The following is a 22,526-nucleotide window of genomic DNA, read 5'->3' as shown; positions in this document are numbered from 1 at the left end:
CTGTTCTGTGTCGTCTCCAGCCTTCACTGTCAAGGGACCTTCCCTCTTCATCCTCTGATGAGGATTCTGCCTAGTTCTCTGCTTCTCCTGCAATAAATGGTTGACTGAAGATATCATCCTAGTCTGTTTTATGTTGCTACAATGGAATACTTGAGATTGGGTACTATGGTTTGAACTGGAAATGTCACCCCCTAAGATCGTGCTGTGCACAGCTGATCCTGTTAAACAGCTGAGATGTGTCACCAATGTGGCTGCAGGGCGGGCTCCATGTTTCCCATGCTGTCACATATGAGATGTGTGATGTCCCCTCCTGTGGAGATCTAGGACCGTCAGAGGTTGGAGCTTTAGTGAGGTTTGTCACTCAGCATCTCTGACTCAGATCACCTGAGATCTCCTTTGCTCTGCCTGGAGTGTTGTCACAGTGGCCCTCCCCCCACCCCCCACCCCCCACCCCCCAACCCCCAGGGGCCCCGCTTTCCTGTTCTAGCACAAGCAGGAAGCCTGTGCACACGGGAACTTCTGGCTGCTTCTGCTCCCATTGTGTGTACAAAACTGTGGTGGCTTACATAACCAGTACTGAGTGAGCCAATGTCTAGGCACTGGGAATACCAAACAAATAGCATAAGCAGAGACCTGTGGGGCTCACAGTCTGCCGGGGACAGGAAAACCCAGCCACTAACAAGGCAGCATGTAACGTGTCCTCATGGCGTAGGAAGATGAGTAACTTTGGTGATCTCCGTAGAGGCCTGTGTGCTTCTGCAAGAATGCTTGTTTCTCGGGTGGCCAGCCAGCTGATTTGGACACAGTTCTCACGGGCAGGCCTGTCCTTCAAGAACGAGACTTGTTGAGGGGTAGCATTCAGGATGCCTACGACCTGTCTCCTCCTGTGTCTCACCCTTCCTTGACCATTAGTCGATCACTTAGTGAGCCAGGCTCTTCACACCCAGGGTCATTGTCTATTTCCCATTTATCGGAAGTCCACTCATCCTTTGCAGCCATGCTGAAATTCCACCCCCTCCCATGGGCCTGTGATGCTCGGTTTCTCTAGTAGGACCCATCAAGCTGCCTCGCCTGAAAAGAGAAGCAACATTGTAGCTGCTGTCCCGAAAGTCCCCAGCCCCCACTCTTCAGGTGAGCAAGCTGGAGCGCAGAGGAATGAGCCATCTGCTCATAGCACTGGGGAGCAGCAGGGCCTAGACAGGCATCTGTACAGCTGTGGCACCCCCTTGAGCCTATCTGCAGTTCATGCTTGTCCCTCCTCAACCCTTCAACACCCCCTTGCTCCATGGACCCTTCCTTACGTGTGGCTCAACTCAGGGTACATTTTCTGCAGGAATGCCCTACTGAGCAGAGTCCTCTTCATTGGGGAGAAAGGACTCAACGTAATGCAGAAGTCTCAATGCCTTGGCACACAAGTGATGAAACATCCGGGTTAGTAAGTTTATGTTTCTTACATATCCACATATCCACAGCTTACATAATTTATTATTATTATTTAAACTAGGGCTTTTTGATATTATCAAATGCTAAACTGCTCCTTGGGGAAGAGACAAAGTAAAGACTTTCAGGCCAATGGTCCTTTTAGACCTAGAGTTCTGGCTTTGAATTCTGGTCCTTTTGATCACCAGTTGTGGCCCAGTGCAAACTTGTGCCCTTGTGATCCAGGGAAGGGAGGTTAAATAGCTCGCCAGGAACCACATAGCAGGGAGGGGCATAGGTGGGCATCAAAGCTCAGTGAGGTTCTGGAGTCTGCACTCCTAGTTCTGACACAGCCTTACTTGTCAGGGAACTCGCCGTGGAGGACACCTCACTGTGGTTACGATTGCAGCTGCACACTGTAATGAGGACACACTTAGAGAAAAGTGTTGCTAGGTGATGACATCACCATGCAAACATGGGAGCATGCTTACACCCAGCTGGACAGTACAGCTCAACCCTTACTATGTGGCCAGTTGACACCACAGAGATGTGCTAGACATAAGTTGTACACAGCTGCTCCTGGGGTACCACAGTGAATAAGCAGAAAGCATACACTCTAAGATAATGATTCAACACAGTGTAGCAATGCAGAAATCAGTAACATTTGTTGTCTTGTCAAGTATCACTACTGCTCATAAGTGTGTGAGCTGCAGCTTTTTACACCTGGCTGTGCTGTAGATGTGTGTACTACAGCCTCACTATGAACACTCGGCTCCTACCCTGTGCTTCGATAGCTGGAGCATCATCAAGTGACAGGAATTTTTCAGTCTATGGGACCTGGTCATACAGATTGCTGTTTGCTGACCTGAATGTGCAATGTGTCGTTGCAGGATCTGGTTGGTTGGTAACTTCGTTTGCTGAGTCTAGTAGGGAACACCCTATGTAGCTGGCCTTTGACTTGCCATGGTCCTCCGGTCTCTGCCCCCAGAATACTAAGATTCCAGGTATAAGGCACCATATCTTGTCCACGGGACTACATTTACTTGAGTTTGTGGGGCTCTCTGTAAGATGTGTATTGGTTGGTTCAGGCCCCAGGAGTCCGGCAGCAGCAGGACCTGATGGAGCTGGACTGTGAAACATTGGATCTGTCTCCTGAAGTACTTTCATTCCCACCCAGCAAGAAGGTGCAAATCCTTCCTGTACCTCTAATCTGTGCACATACTGCCCTCTGCCAGCAGCTTCTAGTACTGCACCTACTGTGGGCCTGAGAAAAGACTCAGGGGGAGAATCCTGGATCAGCTCAGGGCCTCTCTGGAGGAGGTGCTGCTTGGCTCCCTGGCATGCCTAGACTGGTCCCAAACTCTGAGTTGTCGGGGCCCTGTCTCCTGTCTCCCCTCCTCCTCCCTCCCTCTCCGATCACTGAAGGAGAAAGGAGGCAGCCGCCTCTTCCCGAACCTCCTCACTTTCAGCAGCTAGCTGTCGTTTCACACAGCTTTTCATCAACAGATGCCTGAGAACCTTGGTGCCCTGTCAGAGGTCCTGGGAGTGTGGGAGGTCTGTCACTCAGCAACACTCCCTCCTCCAAACCCCACTGGCACCAGCCCCAGCCCTGGCTACAAGGGCAGCCTTTGAGTAACTGTCTCTCAAAGCAGATAAATCGGGTGTAGGAGTACTGACAAGGCACAGTCAGCACTCCGCAGAGCTGCACGTAGACAAACTTAGGTGGCTCCCTGGAGGAGGGTGCAGAGGGCTATGAGAGCGGGAGCTCTGTAAAGACTCTGCAGGTCCCCAGGAATCTATCCCTTCGACCACCTGCAGGGAGATGACTGAGTGAAGGACAATTACTCTGCACTGTCTGTCTGTCTGTCTGCCCTATTTGGCAGCTACTTCCAGCACCACCTGAGGGTCCTCCTATCTCCTCTGCTGTGGACCTCCCTTAGGAGACCCATGGCCCCAACTCTTTCTTATGCTTCTCGCCATCCATCCCCAGAAGGTGTGAGATTTTAGAGCTAGATCTCTGGGGTTCCAGGTCCTTCCTGCTGGAACTACAGATGAAGCACCAAGTGCTGGATGAAAGCCAGCTCTGGGCCTGAACTGCAGTGTCCCGGTCTGGAAGGGACGAGACTGTCATCCAGGTGGAAGGACACACCGCAGCCAGTCCTGGCACTTGTTTCTTGTGCTTCTAATGACGGACACAGGCAGCTCAGCATGCCTTGTTTGTTTGTTTCTTCATTTTTACAGTGGGAAAAAGAGAAAGCATTGGTGAGAGGTTGAAATGAGCTAAAATGTTCAAAGTGCTGAATCCAGTAACTAGTGCCTGGCAAGCCCCAGGCAAGGGGTAGTTCCGTGTCTCACCAAGGTGTGCCCGCCAGGCTAGTTCCATTCCCGCCCTGCTCCACTCCAGTCCCACTGCATTCTCCTCAGCCCCCAGGAGCTTCTTTCCCGTGGCTCCTGATTCGTCCGAGCACTGTCCTGCGCTCATTACACGCTGCCCCTCTGCTCGTCTTCATTATTTGGAAAACTAGCACGCCCCAGTCCTGGAGTTCACTGGTTCTTACTTCCAGTCTCCTTAGTCCCTGGTGGGTGTCATTCTCCCCTCTCAGCTCTGCTACTTCCTGACTCATTTTACAAGCCTCCTTCTGACCCGGCAGTGGGTGTCGCAACTCGTAGCCAGACATAAAACTCCACTCTCCTCCTTGGGACCCCTGATCACCTGGGAAGTGAAGACCCGGTTCCCTGGTGTCTGCCTCCCCTGCCACTTCTGCTGGAAGGGTGGGTAGCATCTTCCAGGCTACAGTGGGAGGAGCTGATGTTGTGGCTCCTGGCTCCAGTTGCTGGCATCTAGAGCCCCCTAAGCACACTACCCGCTCCTGCCTCTAATTCTATGACCGGTTTCCTTCTGTGGGGGATGGGGCTCGGGTCCCTCGCCGTACAGATACAGGGGGTTTCCTGAAGTCAGCAGGTGAACTGTCCCTTCAGTCCCTGACCGGGCAGATGTGTGTGTTTATGAACTCCAAGGGCTTGGCTCACCTTCTGTCGCCAGCCGCGGTGGGAGGCCCCTTTTCCTGTTTCAGCTTTTCACTGAACAGGCCTTTCCAGACTCCCTCTCCCTCAACACTCTAAGTTTTTCCTTGATATCCTACTTTTGTGGGTTCTTTGCCTCACCGTCCTCACCTTGTCTTGTATTGCCTGGTGCCCAATACCTTGGCCCTACCCCGGGGTGTCTCCCTGGCTCCCATCCCCTTCCCGATTCTATCTCCAGGTCTGGCAGGCTCCATTATTATGTTGGCCCAGGGAGGGGGCTGGCCGTTCCCTCTCCACCTGAGGCGTGTGCCACCACAGGCCTGGCCCACTACTCCCGCGTCTCCCTAGGGATGAGATGGGGCAGAACTTCTCCTTCCTGTTTGGACAGGGATGGTGGGAGAGAGAGAGCATGTCATTAGTGATGACTTGGCTTAATTACAGCCCGCAGCAGAACTGGGCTTGTTTACTCTGCAAATGGGCAGAGGAAGAGGTGGATCAGGCATCAGACTTCCAAGGCATGATCAAAAGATCAAGGCATTCTCTCTCCCCCCGCCCCAGCCCTTTTGTTCATCTTTGAAAAAGAATCACGCCACCATAGCTTCTCTGTGAAGGCTAGAGTCAGAAAGGACCTTACACGCATCTCCCAGAGTGGCGGAGGGTGGAGGGATTGTGGAACAAAGAGATAGATGAACCACTCACTGAATGCCCCCCCCCCCCCCCCCCGTGGTATTTTGGAACAAGTGAGGGGAAGAAATTCACCTTTCTCAGAGCAAGACTACACTTGCCTGGACATACCTGAGAGCATGTGAGCTTGGAGGAAAATGCCGGCGATGACTGGGCAGGTGGTGGGTGGGGCTGCACAGGCCTCAGAGAGCTTTTCTTTTAAAGAAGAGAGAAGGGGTGGGGAGAGCACTGAGAACGCCTGGTCTATCATAGAGACCAAGGGTCTGCCAAGTGGTTAAGGCTTTGGGTGTAGAAGCCTAAGTGGGAAGGGAGAATTGAAGTAGGAGGACCTTAGTGAGACCCAGGGCAGGATTTGCTGGAGCTAAAGGATATTCAAACTGGGGAAAATACAAACAAGTCCAAAGAAGCTTGCGGGTGTGTGTGTGTGGGGCAAGTTTCCTGAGCCAGAGCTCTAACAAGCTTGGGCTCGAATTCTGTTACAGTCACCGTGCTGAGGGACATCAGGTGGTCACCATGGTCAAGATTACTATTTGTCATGGCCATGTGAGTGCAAAACATATTGTACAGTATGCCCCTACTTACAAAAAAGTACACCAAAGAAGCGTAACTGCGACCTGAAACCTAGTGGCCACTCCTTTGTCACTGAGGTCTCTCTGAACAGTACCCTTGGGGGAAGCATGGGAAAGACACCTTTCTACACACTTCCTTCAGGAGTCAGGGGCTTTCTTCTGCAACAGACTGGGGATATTCAGGTGATCAACACTGAGGACTTCCCAGGAGATAGCCCTGAAAGTCCGACGTCTGGAACAATGCCTCATGCTTAGCTCAGCTAAGTAGTTTTTCCTCTACAGAACAGTATTGAGGCAGTCCCGGTCCCCTTGTCTGATCTGTACCCAGGGTTCCCACTCTCTGCCCCCTCATCCAGGGACTTCCTCTCTGACTTACCACCTGGCTCCAGAGCCCCAGATCATGTGCCTCTCTGGTGCATGCTCCTTTGCCAATGGGACTGAATCCTGCAGCAGCTGAAGAGGTTCATGTCAGGAAGGTGACGAGCTTGGAGAGGGAGCATGGAGACAATTGGAGAAAAGATGCCTTTTCTTGAGGAAGCTGCCTGATTGGGGGCAGAAACAGGGCCCTTTGTGCTGAGGATGTGCAGCGGGGCTGGGTTTCAGCGTTACACTCGGGTGGTAAGGGAAGACAGGAGACTCGACAACAGACCCTCGACTGCTGGCTCATCCTCTCATTGCTCCAGTTCGCTCAGAAGCCTTCAAGTTTCTTCTCTCCACGAATGACCTTGATCTACAGAATCTGCCCGGGATGGCTGTTTTAGGTACAGGGACACTCAGTAGATCAGAGGATTGGAGAAACATGATCTTCATTACCCCCTGCAAAGCAGACAGACATGACCTCAGCTTCATCCGTTTGGAGCTGCTATGCTGTCCCTCTTGGTACCCCTTCCTATTTTTCCCTGGTATGATGTGCTTTCAGGGTCGGACTTTTGCTTTCCCAGAATATTCTGTATCGACATGGTGACCGATCAGAACACAACAGACTCACTCATTTTCTTTGGAACTTTCCAGGGTCCCTGAACCGCCTAAAGCTCCCCGGCAATGCAAAGCCTACCTACAATACAGGCTCCGTGAGGCTGCCCCTTGGAGATTCTTGTGTGATTCCGCACTGCCTACAGGGAGAAGGGGACTACTTGAACAGCCTGCTCCCTGCACCTGTCCAGGCTATCCAGCCTTCTAGATCCCAGCCCACACCAGAAAGTCCAACCTCCATTCTGCTGGTAAAGATATATAACCCACAAAAAGCACTCTTCAAAGTAATTATTTAAAGAATCCAAATTTCAACAATAGCTACATAGCATACTGTTTCCTCCCAGCTGGATGTGACCTTTGCCGTCCTGATGCAGAGCAGCTGTGATGACCCACAGGAACTCTCAGGAGATCAGGACTATTGACATTTTCTCAGAGGGAGAGGGATGGTCACAAAACCCATGACACAAGATCCTTGAGATACACTGACACCCTCATGAGATCATTATCTGGTCCCTCTTCTCCCAGGCATTCCAGCTGCTACGACATAAGAGGAAGCAAAGGACTGTGCTGGGGACTTTTCAGTGGTCCAGGTGCCCACGAATTACCTGTATTCCCAGTAGTAACCCCAGTACACCTACTTGTTTGCCAAGCTGGACCTGATGAACTCTCACTTCGGGCTGTTGGCTCCTTCCCTGTTTGGGACAAATAGATCTCACCGTTATTGTTGAGTGTGTGTGTGTGTGTGTGTGTGTGTGTGTGTGTGTGTGTGTGTGTGTGTATGTGTGTTCTCTGGGACAGACACAGTTTGTCTGAGTCACTCATTGACACAGGCAGTGTAGATAAAACTGCAACAACCATCACAGAACACATTCCAGTTACACCTCTTCAGTGGCCTCCAGCTTGGATAGCTCCTCTCTTGAGTCTAATATATAGCGTGCACACAGTAGGTTTTCAGTTCCGTACCCACTGACTGAGTCAACCTCTCCCAGCTTTAGATACTTACTACTCCAATGAACCTACAGAGGAGTGTGATTGGCCGTGAGTAACTGAAGGATAGCCCACCTGGTGTAGGGTGGAGCTAGAGGAGATCCGGAGGCCGAAGCCAGTTCCAGAACTGCATCACCTAGGAGTCAGTCAGGAGGGCACCTCTGTCTCCACTCAGACAAACTGTGTCTGTCCTGGACACACACACACACACACACACACACACACACACACACACACACACCAATAATAATAATAATGTCAGTTGACAGTCAAGATCTATTTATCCCTGACAGGGAAGGAGCCAACGTCCCCAAGGGAGATCAATCACACCCCTGCTATCTCTCCCTTCACCGTCACAGTCACCACAGCCATCACCATTACATCCTTGTTGACCACCCAAGGTTGGGCCTGTGTATGGGGGGCACTCAAGACTTCTTTGGGAATGAAGATGAAGGGTGCCAGGACCCCAGCTCCCCTTCTTAGCCTCCCGCAGCTGCTTTGGGGAGTGTGGGTGGGCTCCACTCACTCTTCAGCTTTCTTTCTTTGTAAAAATCAACTCTTTGAGAATTTTATATAATGTATTTTGATAATATTCACCCTTAACTCATCCCTAATCTAACCTCACATCCTAATCCCCTGATTTAATATCATATTTTTTTAAAAATAACAATCAGCTCCCTTTTTTATAACAATTGACTACCAATGTACTTGTGGGTGTGGAGCCATTCACTAGAGCATGGTTGACCTACCAGGAGCCACACCCTTGAAGAAGACTGAATACCTCTAGACAGGCCCCAGAAACTCAGCTGTCCACAGCCCTTAGTCAGGAGTTTGGGCTCAGGATCCCCTTCCCACCCCACGCTAGAATGTTGAAAGACTTGATCTTAGGCAGGCAACCCCAGCTTCTGTGAGGTCCTGAATGTAGCTGTCCCGTCCCATCCGAAAGGCATTGTTCTGCTCTGGTCCTCTCTGACTTCTCACTGTCAGAATCTTCCTGCTCCCCTCCTCCAGGACGGTCCCTGAGCCTCAGAGAGAGGGTGTGATGTAGATTTGTGGCTGAGCCATCCGTCGACACACATCTCCTCCTCTGCAGCATGTTCACTGACCCCTGGAGACCTGCTGCTGTGCACCCCAAGTCTTGTCCAGCGCGTGCTGCTTTGCCAGTGTCCCAATAAGAAGTCTCGCTATCCTGTCAGACTGGAGCTCACGCTTTGCCAGGCACCGAACGTGCAAGACTCACCTTGGGAGTCTCAGCTGGAGCCAGGTTCCTGTTGGAGCTAGAGATGAGAGGCAAGGACTGTGGGGTCTAAAACTTCCAAACAGCCTCTAATGTGATCTCTTCCTTCTGTCTGCTCACCCCTACTTTGACCAACCTTCTCTCTGAACACTAGAATGATGTCTAATCTTGAATATCCCCTGATGTGAGCCCAGGTCCCTTTCTCCTCGTTCCACGCTTGTCTCATGAGGGTCTCTGCAGCACCTGCGACATACACCAGGAATCTGTGTGCCTTTGCCTCTGACATCATCTCAGTCACGTAACACAGCGGTTAGGGAAACAGGCTTTGAAATCAGGTGCACTTGAACTTGAGTGCTATCTCTGACTTACTAGCTGAGTGATCTTGGGCAAGTAAGTCTCTAAACCTCCATTTCCCTAACTGTAAGCAGTAATGCATGGATTTATTAGCTCCTCCTTGTCAGATGTGGCAGCACAGGCCTGCAATTCCAGCACTTGGGGAGGTGAAATAGGAAAATCTAGAGTTCCTGGTACATCTCAGCTGTGTAGATAGAGACCATGTCTTTAAAACAATTAAAATAGGTATGCCATGTAGCAGTTGGCACAATGCTTCACACATAGGAAGTGAGCCACACACATTGACTGACTCTTCCTGCTATACCCACTCCCCCCACCCACCCCCACCCCCCACCCCCCACCCCCACCATGACAGCAACCGCTCTTACAGTTGCCGCCATGGCTTCTGCTACAACGTAACCTTTCACCCCTGCTTGTCTAGCTCCTTGGTGAGCACTTGTAGTGGATACCTGTTCTATCTAGGACCTTGAAGCACTGCCCCTAGAGACGTAGCAGGTAACTGCTCTACCTACCTATGACCTTGAAGTACCTGACCCTGGGGCGTGGCTCGGGGCTACCCTTAAGACCTGAGACACACATATGCCTCCTCCTTCTCTCCCTTGTGAGCTTGGATGCTGGGACGGACTCAGGCAGAAGAACAATGTGGAACTGTACCTCAGACTTCCAGGATGGTATGACAAATATCCCGTGCTGTACTGAGTCTTCCTCCCTCACAAATTCCTTTGTCCTCTAAGCAGACTCCGTGGATTTCTCATAATAAGCACTGTTACACTTAGGAGTTCAGCCTTCTGGATGTCCCTAAAACCCAGTCAAAATCAGCCCCTCCCTCTCAGTACATCTTGGTTCACTACACACAGAGCTCTCCAGTTACCCCAGGACTTCAGCCTGGGCCTCAGTTCTTGATGCAGGCACTGCTTTCTAGTCTGGGGACAAATACTGGTCATTCCAGGTCAAGGACCTTACATGGTTTATTGACATTTCCACATCGGAAAAGGCGGCAAAGTTAGACTCTGCCACCCTTGCAGTCCGGCTTAGAAAACCCCAGGCAAAGCCATCCCTTCTGTTACATTCCCTGAGCCTCTGGGCCAGGCTCTGCTGGGAACTCTAGATGCAGGGCTCCTGGGAGGGGCTGATGTGGAAACCATTCCTGGGGGTGCTCCTCTGAGATGGCTTCTGCCTCTCGGCTTCTCTTTCCTCTCCCCAGGTTTGTCCTTCCCTCCCCCTCCTCCCCTCTCCGTGGCCCTCTCCTCAGGGGAACTTATTCTACCACCCTCTGCCTTACCAGAGCTTGGCAAACCTCCACAGTGCTGTCACTCACAGGCACTGGGAGGGCTGTCAGATGCCTCGCTCGAAGCTACTTCAGAAAGCCCCCACTCCACCAGGCCACCCCGCGTTCTCAAGGGCTGATGTTCGCTATCCCAACATCGAGCAGCTCCTGGAAGTAATCAGAGAATTGGTAGAACGGTGCCCTGGGGGCCCAGGAGTGAAACCTAGGGATTCATACCTCTGACCAACTTTATCCAGGATGTGTTCTACACAGCTAGAGGTCGGCTACTGACCAGCTCCTACCTGGGCTCTCAGGATGGGACAGATAACCTCAGCCAGGAGAGAAAACTCCAGTGGAGGAAATGGTGGCTGCCTGAGAAGCATCTCACTGAGGAAAGTGCGTCTTTGAAGTCACCTTACGCCGGGCACTCCCTGACCAACACAGAAAGCCCACAGAGCGCTCATGCAAGCAGGGGTGAGATGGACGCCGGCTCTCACTTCTACTCTGTCCTGGGGCCCATCTACTGCTGGACAACTGTGGTCCTTAGCACGACCCAAACGGTGACTCCATGAACCTTCTTTTTTGATTTAGCCATATCTGTGAGGACAGAGCCTCTCCTTTCTCAGTACCCCCTTCCTCAAGAAGATCAGATGACAGGAGACAGGAGAAGCCTGGAGTGTGCGGAGGACCCCTCCTTGGAAGAAGGCAGGCATTTATCCCGTGCCTTGTTGGTAGATAAGCAGGAAGGTGGCATCACTGGAAAAGTAAAGCTAAGAGATCGCTGAGGGGGATAACTCTGCAGGTCGCTAATTAGGGACCAGATAAACTTTAAATTAGACCATTGCAGTGTGCAAGGGCAGCATATTCCACTTTCTATCAAAAGTGCTTTGTTGCTCAAAGGCTTGGAGATCTATACTCTGCATATTACCTCAGCCCTTCAGCAGGGGAAGGAGATAGTGGAGAGACGCCCCTTTCCGGTGTCCTGGGCTCAGTGGGGATAAAAGGAGACAGCCTTCTTGTGGCCCAGTATCGTGCGACTGACTATACAGCTCCAGCTCCATCACGCTCCACCATGAATCGGCAACTGAATTTCAGGTCTGGCAGTGACAAGGGCAACTTCAGTGTGCTTTCTGCCGTGGTGCCAAGGAAACCCATGGGCAGCATGGCTGCTTGCCAGGCAACTGGCCACAGGGTTGGGGCTGGCTTCAGCAGCAGGAGCCTCTACAGTCTTGGAAGGAATCGGCAGACAACCTTCAATGTGGCAGGCGGCAGTGCTCGGGCCGCAGGGCACAGCTTTGGGCATAGCTCTGGGTATGGAGGGACTCGAGCTAGCGGCTTCGCCAGCAGCATGTTTGGTAGTGTGGCCCTGGGGCCCACTTGTCCATCTGCGGGTCTGCCTGGGGGCATCCACCGTGTTACTGTCAACAAGAGCCTGCTGGCCCCACTCAATGTGGAGCTGGACCCGAAGATCCAGAAGGTGCGGGCACAGGAGCGGGAGCAGATCAGGGCTCTGAATGACAAGTTCGCCTCCTTCATCGACAAGGTGAGTCTTTTCGGAAGACATAATGATGCTATATAGTAGCAATTCTCCTGTTTCCTGGGCAACGGATGGATGTGATGGGGCCTGTATGGGTGGTCCCTCATCTCAAGGGGAAGGGAATAGATTTACAAGGTGCCCAGAATGGGGAATAAATGAAGGTTACCTCCTTTGGAAATCTTATGGAGAAGGTGGGAAATGGCTAGAGGTAGCCTTATTTTGAGAAAAGTGGTGAGTTCCTGAAGATCAAATTGTGGGAGGTGTCTGCAGGTTTTTTGTTTGTTTTTTTTTTTTTTTTTTTTAAGAATGTGAACAGCTGAGAGAATTAAGCACAATCCAGAAGGCAGGGTTCACAGTCCACGAAGGCACATTTAGACCTAAGGGAATGTCTCCTGGGTCCAGGCTCAAGCCACAGAAGAAGTTAGAACTCCGTCTCTTGGGCAAGTGCTCAGTGACTTGGGGCCCAGAAGGCTGGGAATGCACTTGTTAACTGTGTCTCCCAGGAAGGACTGCTGGTGGACAGTTAGGGTTTGACCCACAGGATTTCACAAAACTCCCCTTCTCTTGGGAAGTCAACGGCGAACGTCCATGGGGCATGATAATATCTGTATGGTTTCAGGTGGCTATGGGTTTGGGTTCCAGGTGCGCTTCCTGGAGCAGCAGAACCAGGTGCTGCAGACCAAGTGGGAGCTGCTGCAGCAGCTGGACCTGAACAACTGCAAGAACAATCTGGAGCCCATCTACGAGGCCCACATCAGCAGCCTTCGCAAGCAGCTGGATGCGCTCTCTGGGGACGGGTTAAGGCTGGACTCGGAGCTGAGGAACATGAGGGATGTGGTGGAGGACTACAAGAAAAGGTGAGCAGGCCACCAAAGCTCCAGGGTCAGAGGCTCATGTGGTCTTCCCTGGCTGTGGAGAGGTACCCGCCCTGTGGTAACATCTTCTCAGGCGGATAGGTAGGAGTCCCTGGGTTCACTGGCCCTCTGGATGCTTCCGTTGCTGGTAAAGGATTCTGTGTAGGCATTTGGGTATTTTCCTGGGATGCAGTGAGGAGATCCAAGGTTCTTACTGACACCACTGGCCTCTTGGCACTCACTTCTGGCATATCAACTGCTTTTCTTGTTGCTGAAACCAGTGCTTGACAGGCGGCAGCTTAAGGAAGAAGAGGTTTGTTTGGGCTTAGAGTGTGAGGGGTTACGGTCCTTTGTGGTGGTGGTGGGGTGGAAAGACAGCAGCTGGTAGCTCCGTGGTGATGGGCAGTGGCTGTTTCATGCTACCAAGCATGAGGCAGGGAGCTGAGGCCAGAAGTAGGGTCAAGCTCGAACTCCTCAGCTCTGTCCCTCCAGCTATATGGCTGCCATCTAGGGCCCATGACTAGAAGCTTCCACAACCTTCGAAACAGTACCACAGGCTAGGGACCAAGTGTTCAAATGTGTTCGTTTGTGGGGCACACGTAACACTCAAATCACAATGCCCAGAGATCTCACCAAACCCAGGACTTGCCCTATAGTGGAAAGAGGTTACTTGACAGACAGGCAGACCTCTGTCATCTTCTCCCCTCTCTCACAGGTATGAAGTGGAGATCACCCGACGTACCGCAGCGGAGAATGAGTTTGTGTTGCTTAAGAAGGTGAGCCTAGGCTCGGTGGTGGTGGTGGTGGTGCATGCTTTTAATCCTAGCACTTGGGAGGCAGAGGCAGGCAGATCTCTGTGAGTTCGAGGCCAGCCTGGTATATGACATGAGTTCCAGGACAGCCAGGGCTACACAAAGAAACCCTGCCTCGAAAAACAAGAACAAACAAACAAAAAATAAATAATATATTTTTAAAAAGGAAGAAGGTGAACTCTAGAAGCAGCCATGGGCTTCGGTCTCTCTTGTGCCTATACTCTAAGCGGCTCCACTCAGGACTTCATCCAGGACACCTAGAGAGGGGCTTAGGGGCTGAATTTCAGTGAGACCAGAGTTATGGCTTCCAGTAAGTTGGAGAAGAAAAACACATAGCCAGACACTGGCTAGGAAGAGACAGGAGGGAGTCCTGTGGGGTCACTGGGAGAACGTGGCTCATCTTGGTCTTCCTGTGTGGCTTGAGGAAATGCAAGCGCCTCTCTGGGCTGTGTGTTCTGTAGGTGAAACGAAGGAAGACGGGCCCTGTTCCCTTCCTCTGTTCCCAAAGGTTCAGCCAGTCTGAGGAAAGTTGATGTTGATTGACTGCATCAACATGTTGAAAGTCAGGTGGCTACAGGACAGGGCAGCAGCAGAGGCAGGGTGGTTGGTGGGATGAGGGATGTGTTGATGATGTTATGGGGCCTCTGACAGGATGCAGATGCAGCCTACACACTCAAGGTGGAACTTCAAGCCAAAGTGGACTCTCTGGACAAAGACATCAAGTTTCTCAAGTGTCTGTACGATGCGGTGAGGACACACCCATCCTCCATACTTTCAATTCTCTCTGGCTGAGAGACCCTGACCTTCCCAAAGGGACCACCTCAGATAAAGATGCTTGCAGAGACTAGCGTGACCAGCTCTGTCAGAGACCTCAGACCCAGAAGCCTGGTGGAGAATCGGTGAGGATCTGGGGGCCCTGACTATGTTTCTATCCCCAACTCAGGAGATTGCTCAGCTCCAGACCCATGCCAGTGACACTTCTGTCATCCTGTCCATGGACAACAATCGGGATCTGGACCTTGGCAGTATCATTGCTGAGGTCCGTGCCCACTATGAGGACATTGCCCTGAAGAGCAAGGCTGAAGCTGAGATGCTGCACCAGACTGAGGTGGGTTCTGGTGGGGGAGGGGGAGCCCCTTTCCTTCCTGGGAAGGGTCCCTCCACCAACACCATAGAAATGCTGCATGAGAGTTGGGACCAATGACATTCTATCCAAAGGGAGTTCTCAGCCCTGCTGTCCAACTAGTGTGGGCAGACAAATCCAACAGGGAGAGACAGCTAGTCCTCGAGGTGGCATAGACTGAGATGCTCCCATCGGAAAGCAGATGATGTTATGGGGGTGGGGGCACAGTGACACAGGGAAGGAGGAACCGAGTAGAGGTGGGTGAGCTGGGGCCAGGTGGGGAGAGATGGGGGACCCCCAAGCTCCTTTCTGCTGTGCATGAGGGTGTTGGAAGACCCTCAAGAGCCAGTTGGAATTCTAAGAGCGTTCTGACTAATAGATTAGGTGCTGGAGTAAGGCCCTCTCCTCTACTAACCCCCTTTTTCACAGTCATTAATGTGTCAACTTTCCATTTCTGTAGCAAAGTGGCGAGAGAAAACAACTTATGAGCAGTGGAGGTTTGTTTTGGTTCATGGCCACAGAGGTTTCAGTCTGTGGATACTTGGCCCCAGGGACGCACAATACATCATGGCGGGAGCTCGTGGTAGAGGAGGCAGCTCACTCACGGCATCCTGGAAGCGGAGAGAGTAGGAGAAAGTGGCTGGATGTCTCAGTTCCCAATACCCCTTCAAGGACGTGTCCCCAGTGACCTAAACTTCTAACTAGGACTTATGTCTCAATAGTGCCAAGCTGAGAAGATATTAACACATTAGCCTTCCTAATTTCAACAATAGCACCACCAAGCACAGATGGCAAGTGCAGTTCAATCTCACTACCCTCTCCTGTCCCTTGTTCCTGTCCACAGGCATTCCACATCCTCTTTCCTGAAGAGCTGGACCACTAGTCCCCCACCCTACCCCAATCCCACCTGTAACTCCTTCTAAAGACACATGCGTCCCTGGCCTTCCTTCCCCTCTGACCTTTGCCTGGGAAAGTTCTGCAGGAGGGGATGAGCCTCAGAAAGAACAGGGCAGGCCTTACTCACTGCTACATTTGTGATGTTGGGGCAGAGCCAAGCTGGACATTTAGGAGAAGCCCCTCGGAACACAGGGTGATGAACAAAACAGGTGTCAACTCTCACACTGGAGAAGGCAGAGGGAACTGCACCTCCCCTGTGCACCCTGAGAAGGAGGACAGGAGACAAGCTGGGCCACACGCAGGTTCTGCCTAAAGGACAGGGTGAGGGGGTTTCCTGGTCAGAGCTGGAAGGGCACCTAGGTGCTGGCTTCACCACCTCCAGGATCATCTCAAGCTCCCTGGGGTAGGTGTGCTCTCCCGTTCCTCTGTCTCATCACCATCTCCTGCCTCTGGGTCACTAGATTCAGGAGCTGCAGCTGGTGGCTGGCTGCCATGGGGACAACCTGAAACACACCAGGAATGAGATGTCGGAGCTGAACCGGCTTATCCAGAGGATCCGCTGTGATATCGCTAGCGTCAAGAAGCAGGTGGGCAGTGACCTGGTAAAGTTACAGTCCTGTGATGGAGACACAGGGCTGCTCTTGAGGAAGAAGTGCGTCTCCCTCCCAGGCTTGGGAGTCCCAGGAACAACCATAGGCCTCCTTCTCACCCTGCATCGGCATGGGGAAGACTCCACCTCTGGCTTACCCACTGTGCAGATTAGACAGCTGGGCAGGAAGGGAACAGTGACTTGCCCTCCCCAGCTCTTTACAGGGCAAGGTTAGAGCTCACGTGCTCAGGTAGCCTTGCTTTAAGTTTTTTCTGTGCCCAACACACCTGTCCCTTGTCTTTTGTGTGCAACTTGGGCCTCCTTCTTCCAAGTGGTTGGGTGCACGGGATAAGACAGGGCCCTCTGTGGCCACCCTGCATTCCCGTCCTCGTGGTGGGGGCAGGGCCCTGGTGGAAGAACGAGCTGCAGATGAAGTCCCCCGGATTATCGCACCTGTGCCACAGGACCTTTGTACTGGTCTCACCCGAGACAGCAATTTCTAAATGCTGGGTGAGTGAGTGTGTGTGTGTGTGTGTGTGTGTGTGTGTGCACATGTGTGTGTTAGTGTATATAAATGTGTATGTGCCAGTATACGTGTGTGTGAGTGTGTGCATGTAATTGTGTGTGTATTTGAATGTGTGTATGTGTGTCAGTGTATGTGTATGTGTATGTGTATGAGTGTGTGTGTATGAGTGTGTATGTGTATGTGAATGTGTGAGTGTATGTGAAGTGTGTGCGTATGTGAGTGTGTGTGTGTGTGTGTGTGTGTGTGTGTGTGTGTGTGTGTGTGTGTATGTGTTCCTTTCAGGGACCCTCTGAGGAGCCACATCAACACTGATAGTAATGGGTTGTTATTGACTTCTCCTTACATCCCTGGGACCTCGTGGAGGGGCAGGACACAGGGACACTTTTAAAACTATGGTTGTCTGGCTTACAGACTCCGTTATAAATGCCCTCTTGGTAGCCCTTGAAATTACAGAAGCCTGGGGGCTTCCTCAGAGTCCAGCATCCCAGCCTGTGGCTGTAAGTTAGGGCTATTTTATGGAAAGGCTGCCTTGCCTATCCAGGTCATACATGGGAGCATTCAGGAAGCCTGGGTAAAGCTCCTGCAGAGTGTGTGTGTGTGTGTGTGTGGGGGGGCTCCAGCCACACTCTGTCTTGGTGCTAACAGGCACAAAGGGGAGGGGTGCCCTGCAGCAGAAATCTGAGTGTGGTGGTGCATGCTGTCTGATCCTTGGGGGCAGTGTGGCTAGCACCTCAGGAATGATTCTTCTGCATCTGGTGGGCTGGTCCTGTATCCACGATGGCCTTGACTTCAGGCTTTAGACAACTTCAGCATCATTGAAATTTCTTCTTGCTCTCCTGGCCTCCATCAGCTCCCAAGGGTCCCATGGTAATGCCTCATTTTCCTGACTTCTAAAAAATACGTGTGTATGTATGTGTGGTGTATGTGCACACATGTACAGGTGTCCACACCCGGATGTGCACGGGGGTCGGAGGAGAACACCTGCGTCCTGATCTACCTCTCTGTCTGGAGACGAAGTCTCCCACTGAACTTGTAGCTAAGCTGGTTACCAGCAAGCCCCAGTGATCCTCCCTTCTCTACCCACAGCCACAGCTCTTAGGTTATAAGGGGCTCATGACCAAACCCAGCTTTTTATGTGTGCTCTGGGGATCTGAACTCAGGTCCTTATGCTGGGGCGGTATCAATTTTACCTTCTCGGCGGTCTCCTGGCCAACAACTTCAAACATTCATCTGCAGTGGAAAGTGTAGGCCCAGATCCTGGCGCTGCCTCTGAAGCTCCTTCCTGCACCTTGGGTCCCATCTGGATAAGGAGACTAATGTGCTACTTTACCGCGGGTGCAGTTATTTTTCCTGTTGTGATAAAAATATCCCGACATAAGCAACTTAAGGGAGGAAGCCTTACTTTGGCAGCTGTGGGAAAGTGTAGTTAAACATGATGACACTGTGGGAAAGCATGGTCCAGCATGGTGGCACTGTGGGAAAGCATGGTCCAACATGGTGGCATTGTGGGAAAGCATGGTCCAACATGGTGGCACTGTGGGAGAGCATGGTCCAACATGGTGGCATTGTGGGAGAACATGGTCCAACATGGTGGCACTGTGGGAAAGCATGGTCCAACATGGTGGCACTGTGGGAGAGCATGGTCCAACATGGTGGCACTGTGGGAGAGCATGGTCCAGCATGGTGGCATTGTGGGAGAGCATGGTCCAACATGGTGGCACTGTGGGAGAGCATGGTCCAACATGGTGGCACTGTGGGAGAGCGTGGTCCAGCATGGTGGCACTGTGGGAGAGCGTGGTCCGGCATGGTGGCACTGTGGGAGAGCGTGGTCCGGCATGGTGGCACTGTGGGAGAGCGTGGTCCGGCATGGTGGCACTGTGGGAGAGCGTGGTCCGGCATGGTGGCACTGTGGGAGAGCGTGGTCCGGCATGGTGGCACTGTGGGAGAGCGTGGTCCGGCATGGTGGCACTGTGGGAGAGCGTGGTCCGGCATGGTGGCACTGTGGGAGAGCGTGGTCCGGCATGGTGGCACTGTGGGAGAGCGTGGTCCGGCATGGTGGCACTGTGGGAGAGCGTGGTCCGGCATGGTGGCACTGTGGGAGAACGTGGTCCGGCATGGTGGCACTGTGGGAGAACGTGGTCCAACATGGTGGCACTGTGGGAGAACGTGGTCCAACATGGTGGCACTGTGGGAGAGCATGGTCCAACATGGTGGCACTGTGGGAGAGCGTGGTCCAACATGGTGGCACTGTGGGAGAGCGTGGTCCAGCATGGTGGCACTGTGGGAGAGCGTGGTCCAGCATGGTGGCACTGTGGGAGAGCGTGGTCCAGCATGGTGGCACTGTGGGAGAGCGTGGTCCAGCATGGTGGCACTGTGGGAGAGCATGGTCCAGCATGGTGTCAGGCTGTCAAGTTGAATCTGCAGTTAAGAAGCGGAGGATGATGAATGCCCGAGCTCAACTCTCTTTCTTCTTTCATAGGTCATCCAGGACCTAAGCCCAGGGAATGGTACTGCCCACGTTTAGGATGGGTCTTCCCACTTGAACCAACCTAATCAAGACAATCCCTCATAGGCACAACCAGGGCCTTGTCTCCTTGGTGATTCTATCAAATCAACGATATGAACAACCACAACTGGTGTGATCTGATTGTGTTTTATGTTCTGATCGTCTCTCTGTTCTTGATTCCCCAGTGCTCCAACCTGGAGACGGCCATCGTTGATGCTGAGCAGCGAGGGGACAGTGCTCTCAAGGACGCCTGGGCCAAACTGGATGAGCTGGAGGGTGCCCTGCAGCAGGCCAAGGAGGAGCTGGCTCGGATGATGCGGAAGTACCAGGAGCTCATGAGCCTGAAGCTGTCACTGGACGTGGAGATCGCCACCTACCGCAAGCTGCTGGAGGGCGAGGAGTGCAGGTGGGGGTGCTGGAGGGCAAGGCCATGGTGCCAAGGGAGAAACAGTTATGGTTTCTCTGGCTGAGGGGACATTTTAGAGGAGGAAGATAAGGAAAACAGTGTTGGAAACACAGAGAGAGGGAAGCTGAGGTTTGCCAGGTGAACTCAGCTGTGCGTCCTACAGGGGGATGTCAGAGGCCAGCCATATGTACAGGTGGCTGTGGGGTGATACAAATGGAGCTGTGGGGACAGACAGCTTGCCCCCATTGCTCAATGCTAACAATAGGTCCCAGTAGATCATGTCACGTCTCTATTTCCCCATCTATAGAATGGAGATTTGAATGTTGCTAGAAGAATGAATTAAATTAATAAACACACAAAAGCAGGAGTCCACTAAGGTTCAGCTGAATCACTGGTGGTTTTATTCTTTTTTTTGTTTGGCTTGTTTGTTTGAAACAGGGTCTTTCTCTGTAGCCAAGGCTGACCACAAAATCATGGCAATCCTCCTGCCTCAGCCTTCTGAGAAGTCTTACCTTAATTTTCTGCATTGCAGGATGTCTGGTGAGAACCCATCCTCCGTGAGCATCTGTGAGTATCCTAGAGATAGGTTGGGCTAAGGAAGCCAGGGGCCGTGGGATACAGGGATGCACCTCCAATCACCATTTTACTTCACCTAGAAGTTGCTGTTAATGTCCTGCAAATGTTCTCTGGCATAAGAACAACATTTCCCATCTTTTGCCCCCTGGAAAAAGTGTTTGAAGTTCACACTCAGCTCTTTTTTTTGTGGCCCATCTCCTGGGATACTGCTGTCTAGAGAAAGGCTTGGGAATGGTCACTTCCCCAGGATATCCCAGAAGGCAGGCACCGTATCTATTCTCTGTGGTTCCTCCATCACACAATTTGTCACATGTCAAGGTCTCTCTCACTGCACTGGCTGTGCACATTGACTTCAGAGGACTGTGGTGGGACGGGCAGGACATCTTCAGAGATGGCAGTTAGCACAGAGGTTGCCCCTTGCTGACAGACACTCGCGGCCCTTCTTCCTCAGCTGTCATCAGCAGCAGTTACGGTTCCTACGGTTATCATCCAAGCTCCGTGAGCTCTGACTTTGGGGCCGGCAATGCAGCTGGCAGCCCCAGCACCCCTCGAAACAACCAGGCCAAGACCAGAGGAGCAAGAGACATCAGGGACTCCCAGGACAAGAGCACCGCCGTTGGTACCCTGGCCAAGAAGACTACTTGATAAGGCCACCACCCCACTCACCTCAGTGTCTAGAGGAAGAATGACTTTGCTGCTGCCCAGAGATGCCCATCACCCTTGACCTATCCACTATCCACTTCAAGTTCTGAGTGACACAATCAGTCCTCCCATGTTAGGAGGTCCCATGGGAGCGTCTGCCTTTTCTTGCCTGCAGTTTGCAGGAGGCTCTGGAAGCTCAAGCCACCATCATCTTCTTGAGCTAAGGAGGCTATGATCAGCCAGAGAGAGGGAAGAGGAAAAGAGGAAGGAGGTGGAGAGAAAGGAGAGCCATAGAGGTCATATTCTCTATCATCTAGATTTTCTGCCCTTTTCAGAATGGGTGGGACTTTTGGCAGGCTTTCTCTGTCCCATTGGGCAGGCCATTGTAGAGTGACTGGATGGTTCAGGAAAAAGATGTGCACGTTTGCAGATGCCTCACGAGCTCCTATTCACAGAGCCACGTGGAGGAGATTTCTCTTTTTTACCACCTCAAGCTATCACCTTTCTTACCAACAATAGCCACTTCCACCTGTCAAGAACCTACTATGCGCCAGGTTGTCAGGAGCTGGCATGTGTTGCCTCTAGTTCTCACCTAACCCTGCAGAGAACACACAAGCCACATCTTTGGGACATATAGGGAAGCTGTTTCTCAGAGTGGCTGAACTAGCCCACAGCACATGCCTCCGAGCCAGCTCAAGCCTGGCAGGCTGCAGGATTCATGATGTATTGCTGGTATGTCACAATCACCCCCGTTTTCAGAGAAAGAATGTCGAGGTTACAGTCCTTGATAAGGGCAGTAGATTATGCTGGCTTTTGTGAAGATGGTGGCTGTGTTTGGTCCTTGGACCTCTCTCTGGGCCTGTGATCTCTCCAGGACTTTATGACTCTAGAGTGCCATTGCTGTAAGCTGAGTCCCATGGGTGGACTTAATCTTGTCTGGGTGGTCCTACCCAGCCTGAAGTCATGGCTTACTGTGTGAAGGCTGGAACCACCTTGTCCCTCCCTTGCATGGTCTAAGGACTCTAAATTTCTGCTGAATGCAATAAACTGCACATTGGAGCAATGTCAGAGGTGCACGTCTGTCAGCCTGTCAATCTCTCCAAACGTTCCACTGTCTAAAGACAGGGTGACCCACCTGTACATGTGCGTAGCCTACTGCGTAGCTGGAGGTCAACCCAGGGGACTGCTCAAGAGGTCACTTCAGGCTGCTAGCAGAGACAGAAACACTCAAAGCCATGCGCTTGTGCCTCTCACATCATCTACAAGAATGAATCAAATGTATTCAACACATAAATGCAACAGTTAACACTCTAAGACTCCTAGAAGAAAATACAAGGGTAAATTTGTAAAACTCTAGGATGGGAAGTAGATTAGGCAAAATGGATAAACTATTGAACTCCATGAATGTTAAAAAAAATTAAAAAATCTTTAAAAATAAGTTGCTTTGTCTTATTTTGTTTTGTTTGAGGCAAGTCACTCTGTAGCCCAGGCTAGCCTTGGACTCATGGCAGCCTTCCTTCCTCAAGCCGTGGGATTTCAGGTATG

The 22,526-nt window shown here is 51.9% G+C and overlaps 1 protein-coding gene across 1 annotated transcript; it reads left to right on the top strand.

Annotated features, from left to right (window-relative positions):
* The first annotated feature begins 11,585 nt into the window (after nt 1-11,585).
* Nucleotides 11,586-20,984, top strand: LOC128116365 (keratin, type II cytoskeletal 74-like). The gene is made up of 9 exons (XM_052747544.1): nt 11,586-12,056; nt 12,693-12,907; nt 13,620-13,680; nt 14,368-14,463; nt 14,660-14,824; nt 16,198-16,323; nt 19,543-19,763; nt 20,296-20,330; nt 20,791-20,984. Exons 1-9 carry the CDS (start codon nt 11,586-11,588, stop codon nt 20,982-20,984), a joined length of 1,584 nt encoding a protein of 527 aa, XP_052603504.1.
* Nucleotides 20,985-22,526: the final 1,542 nt, after the last annotated feature.

The sequence above is a fragment of the Peromyscus californicus genome, unplaced genomic scaffold (assembly GCF_007827085.1).
Source record: "Peromyscus californicus insignis strain IS unplaced genomic scaffold, ASM782708v3 Scaffold_20__1_contigs__length_68692818, whole genome shotgun sequence".
NCBI classification, from domain to species: domain Eukaryota; kingdom Metazoa; phylum Chordata; class Mammalia; order Rodentia; family Cricetidae; genus Peromyscus; species Peromyscus californicus.
Note: the sequence above shows the minus strand (reverse complement) of the source record. Positions and strands in the feature narration are given on the sequence as shown.

What these genes read in the sequence shown, in the direction of transcription:
- LOC128116365 (XM_052747544.1), top strand. Translation starts at nt 11,586, where the DNA reads ATGAATCGGCAACTGAATTTCAGGTCTGGCAGTGACAAGGGCAACTTC. An exon ending in AGTTTGTGTTGCTTAAGAAG is followed by an intron (nt 13,681 to 14,367) that starts GTGAGCCTAGGC and finishes GGCCTCTGACAG; the next exon opens with GATGCAGATGCAGCCTACAC. An exon ending in CCCATCCTCCGTGAGCATCT is followed by an intron (nt 20,331 to 20,790) that starts GTGAGTATCCTA and finishes CTTCTTCCTCAG; the next exon opens with CTGTCATCAGCAGCAGTTAC.